The 4,696-nt window shown below is 44.0% G+C and overlaps 1 protein-coding gene across 1 annotated transcript; it reads right to left on the reverse strand.

The window, feature by feature from the left end:
* Positions 1-3,428: 3,428 nt before the first annotated feature.
* Positions 3,429-4,286, reverse strand: LOC112041007 (uncharacterized). The gene has a single exon (XM_065773903.1). It carries the CDS (start codon positions 4,284-4,286, stop codon positions 3,429-3,431), a length of 858 nt encoding a protein of 285 aa, XP_065629975.1.
* Positions 4,287-4,696: the final 410 nt, after the last annotated feature.

Consider the following 4,696-nt stretch of genomic DNA (forward strand, 5'->3'; position numbering starts at 1 on the left):
AACCCAAATCATCTGGTCCGAGGACTACAGGCATGATTGGATTTAAGTTTAAACACTTAGAGAACCGTTAAGGACGACCAATTATCATAGTGACTAAAGAAATGATTCGATTAATAATAGTACCTTTTGAGGTTATTTACATTCCAAGGGCGCGGTATTACATGACTATCTAAGTCCTCCAGGAATTATGCCCCAATGCCAGCCCTTGAAGTGATACGATATGGCCCTTCCCAATTTGGTCCTAGCTTCCCCCAGGTTGGATTTTTCGCAGTGCCCAAAACTTTTTTGAGTACCAAATCACCAGGTTCTAGGGGCCTTAACTTTACATTGACATCATAGCCTTGCCTAAGCTTCTGCTGGTAATGTGCCAATCGAATCATTGCATTTTCTCTTATTTCTTCGATCAAATCCAAACTTCTTTCTAAAAGTTCATCATTGCTGGTCGGACTAAACGAACTAGTTTTCAGAGTTGGGAACCCAGTTTCCAGAGGAATGATAGCTTCAACCTCATAAGTCATCGAAAAAGGGGTTTCTCCAGTAGATCTGCGAGGCGTAGTTCTACAAGCCCAAAGTACGTGTGGCAACTCTTCCACCCACTTGCCCTTCGCATCGTCTAATCTCTTCTTCAATCCATTAACTATGACTTTGTTAACTACTTCTACTTGTCCATTCCCCTAGGGATAGGCAGGGGTAGAGTATCTATTCGTGATTCCCAGTTCGCTACAATAACTTCGAAATGCTTTGCTGTTGAACTGTAGGCCGTTATCCAAGATGAGAGTATGAGGAACTCTGAAACGAGTAATGATATTCTTCCATACAAATCTTTGCACATTTACGTCTCGAATATTGGCCAGAGGTTCAGCTTCAACTTATTTGGTGAAATAGTCTGTGCCGACCAGAAGGTACTTCTTGTTTCCTACTACCTTTGGAAATGGACCCACTATATCTCAGCCTCACTGAGCAAATGGCCATGGACTAGATAGTGGGTTGAGGACTCTACCTGGTTGGTGTATGTTTGGCGCAAATCGTTAACATTGATCACATTTTTGAACATAGTCATGGGCTTCTTTTTGCATGTTCGGCCACCAATAACCTTGAGTAATGGCTCGGTGAGCCAAAGACCTACCTCCAGTGTGACTCCTACAAATTCCTTCATGCAACTCCTCTAATAGCAACTCAGCCGCTTCAGGATGAATACATAACAGGTACGGTCCTGAATAGGATCGTTTGTATAATTTTCGGTCTTCGGACAGCCAGAATCTGGTCGCCTTCCTCCGAATTTTGTCAGCTTCCCCCCTTTCTTCAGGCAGAGTATCTTATTTCAAGAATTTGACTATAGGGTCCATCCAGCAAAGGCCGGTTCTGATATGGTGAACTTGGACTGCATCTCTTTCTACCTCGGTAGGCATATGCAAGTACTCAACTAGTATAACTCTCGGTAAATTTTGCGCCGAAGAGGTGGCGAGCACGACCAGAGAATCAGCATGTACGTTACTACTTCTAGGAGCATGTAGCAAGCTGAAAAATTCGAATTCTGACTGCAGACGTTTAACTCGACTCAAATATCCCTGCATTCTTTCATCCTTCGCTTTAAACTCCCCCTGTACTTGGCCCACAACTAATCTTGAGTCCGAGAACAACTCCACTGCCTTTCCTCCCATTCTTTGGACCATAGACATTCCTATCAATAGGGCTTCGTACTCTGCCTTATTATTTGTTGCACCGAAATCCAGCCTTAATGACTTTTCAATGATGATTCTCTATGGAGATATCAATACTAGCCCTACTCCAGAACCTTTCTGGTTTACAGCACTGTCCACATACACTTCCCAGCAGGCAGTACCATGTTGAGAAATCATGCCAACCGATTTTTCATCCATGTCCTTCTCTGTCATTATTTCTTCTAAACTAGGTTCCGTGAACTTGGCCACCAAATCCGCAAGGATCTGCCCCTTAACTGAAGTGCGAGGCATGTACTTGATATCGAAAGCCCCCAAGATAGTACCCCACTTGGCTATACTCTCTGTGTAGTCGGCACTTCGAAGTACGATTTTAAGCGGGAGTTGCGTGAGCACGATGATCGTATGTGCTTGGAAATAATGGGGCAATTTTCGTGTTCCGAGTACTACTGCCAAAATAGCTTTCTCAAGTGGCAAGTATCTGATCTCGGCCTCATGTAGAGATTTACTCACACAGTAAACTAGTCTTTGTATACCTTGATCCAGTCTTATTAACACTAGACTTATAGCATAGGGAACCACTGCAATATAGGCAAACAGGACATCATCTGGTTCAGGGCTAGACATAATCGATGGCCGAGCCAAATAGTCTTTAAGTTGTTTAAAAGCTGAGGCACATTCTTCAGTCCATTCAAATCCTTTCCACTTGTTGATCAGTGAGAAGAAAGGTTTGCACTTATCCGCGGACCTAGAGATGAATCGGTTCAGAGCAGCTGTCATCCCTGTTAACTTCTGAACCTCTTTCAGATTCCAAAGAGGTTGTAGATTTTGAATAGCCTTTATCTGATCAGGATTAACCTCAATTCCCCTGTGTGTTACCATGTAACCCAAAAATTTGCCTGACCCTACACCAAATGAGCATTTGGAGGCATTCAAGCGCAACTTATGTCTTCTTAGGATTTCAAAAGTGTTGTCAAGGTCCTTCACATGCTCAGAAATAACTTTGCTTTTTACCACCATGTCATCTATATAGACCTCAATGCTTTTGCTTAACTGTGATTCAAACATCCTTGTCATCATTCGCTGATAAGTAGAGCCTGCATTTTTCAGACCGAATGGCATCACTTTATAGTGGTAATTACTAGTGGGGGTAACAAAAGCGATTTTCTCATGGTCATCTGGGGCTAACGGTATTTGATGATAACCTTGGAAAGCATCCAAGAAACTCATCCGAGGATGGCCGACAGTAGCATCTACTAACTGATCGATTTTTGGCATGGGGAAGGGGATCCTTAGGACAAGCCTTATTTAAGTCTGTGAAGTCTACACAAACTCGCTAATTTTCGTTCTTCTTCTTCACCAGCACAGTATTTGCCAACCATTCGAGATAAAAAAAACTTTTTTAATAGCTCCAGCCTGTTTGAGCTTCGTTACTTCTTCTTTGACTGCATCTGCATGCTCTTTGGATGGCCGCCGAGGAGGCTACTTCTTGGGGACAATTAGTGCGTTCACCCTCAAATGGTGGCAAATGAACTCTGGATCTACTCCTGGGGCTTCATAAGCACTCCAGGCGAATACGTTAATATTTATTTTAAGGAAATCAATTAGCTCATCTTTCTCTGGTTGAGGTATCTGAGACCCGACTTGAAAGTACCTTTCAGGATTATCTCCAATTAACACTTTTACTAAATCCTCGTATCTAACGCCTTCATCAAGATCCTCGACGGGTGACACCCGACTCTTTAACTGCTATAAGTCTCCCTCAGCCCTGACCAAGGACTCAGTTTCAGGCTTGTGTTGGATGGCAACCACCAAGCATTGTCTGGCCGAGGATTGATCTCCACGGATTTCACAAACCCGCCCTTCAGATAAATATTTAACTTTCTGATGCAGAGTGGAGGAAACAGCCCCTAGCGTATGTAGCCAAGGTCTGGCTACAATTGCCGTATAAGGGGAATAAACATCTACAACAATGAAGTCCACTTTCACTACTTCTGAGCCAGTTTGTACAGGTAGCTGTATCTGGCCTTTCGGGGTGACAATTCTTCCCTTGAAGCTAACCAAGGGAGACCAATATGGTGTTAAGTCATCAAGCTTGAGGTTCAGCCCCTTGTAGAGGTCAGGGTACATAATCTCCACCGCGCTACCCTCGTCCACCATTACCCTCTTCACATCATATTCTCCGATTCTGAGGGTGACTACCAAAGCGTCGTCATGAGGTTGAATGGTTCCAACTTTATCTTCGTCCGAAAAGCCTAAAACTGGCTGGACAGCCGGTCTAGCGCTCCTCGGATCTCGACCAATGTCCCCTGCGGGTAACCGAGCTACTGACATAACCTTAGACGGCCAAGACCCTGTTCTCCTTGGTGCTGCGAAAATGACGTTAATAGTTTCTAATGGAGGCTTCGTAGAATCACTCCTCTCGGACTTAGAGTTCATTTGACCTCTTCGGCCACTAGAGTGGTGTAAGAGATGCCTTAACTTGCCTTCGCGGACCAATTGATCCAAATGGTCCCACAAACTTCTGCAGTCTTCAGTGGTATGCCCATGGTCTTGGTGGTATTGATAATAGAGATTGTGATTGCGCCTCTCAGGATTCCCTACCATCTTACTCGGTCACCTAAAGAATGGTTCATTCTTGATTTTTCCAAAACTTGGTGGACTGGCTCCTTGAACACTGTATTGACTGATTGAGCATTTGTTGACCCCGACTGCCCAGCGAAATCTCTCCATGGCTTATTGTTGTTGTAACGGTCCGACCTGAAATCCTTCCTCTCTTGGGGGACAACCTTATCCTTACCCTTCCTTTGCTGCTGATCTTCTTCAACCCTTTTATATTTTTCAATATGGTCCATAAGCTGACGCATGTTAGTAACAGGTTTACCGGACAAGGACGTCCTTAAACCATGGTCAATAAGGAGGCCAAGCTTGACGTGTCTAGGGCAATTGCATTAAAATTGCCTTCCATATCATTAAATATCTCCCAATACCTATCTGAATACGCCTTCAAGGTCTCA

Source organism: Quercus suber, unplaced genomic scaffold, assembly GCF_002906115.3.
Source record: "Quercus suber isolate HL8 unplaced genomic scaffold, Cork oak 2.0 scaffold_82, whole genome shotgun sequence".
Classification (NCBI taxonomy): Eukaryota; Viridiplantae; Streptophyta; class Magnoliopsida; order Fagales; family Fagaceae; genus Quercus; species Quercus suber.

Excerpts from the sequence above, each read along its gene's own strand:
- LOC112041007 (XM_065773903.1), bottom strand. The coding sequence starts at position 4,286 with ATGGTAGGGAATCCTGAGAGGCGCAATCACAATCTCTATTATCAATAC.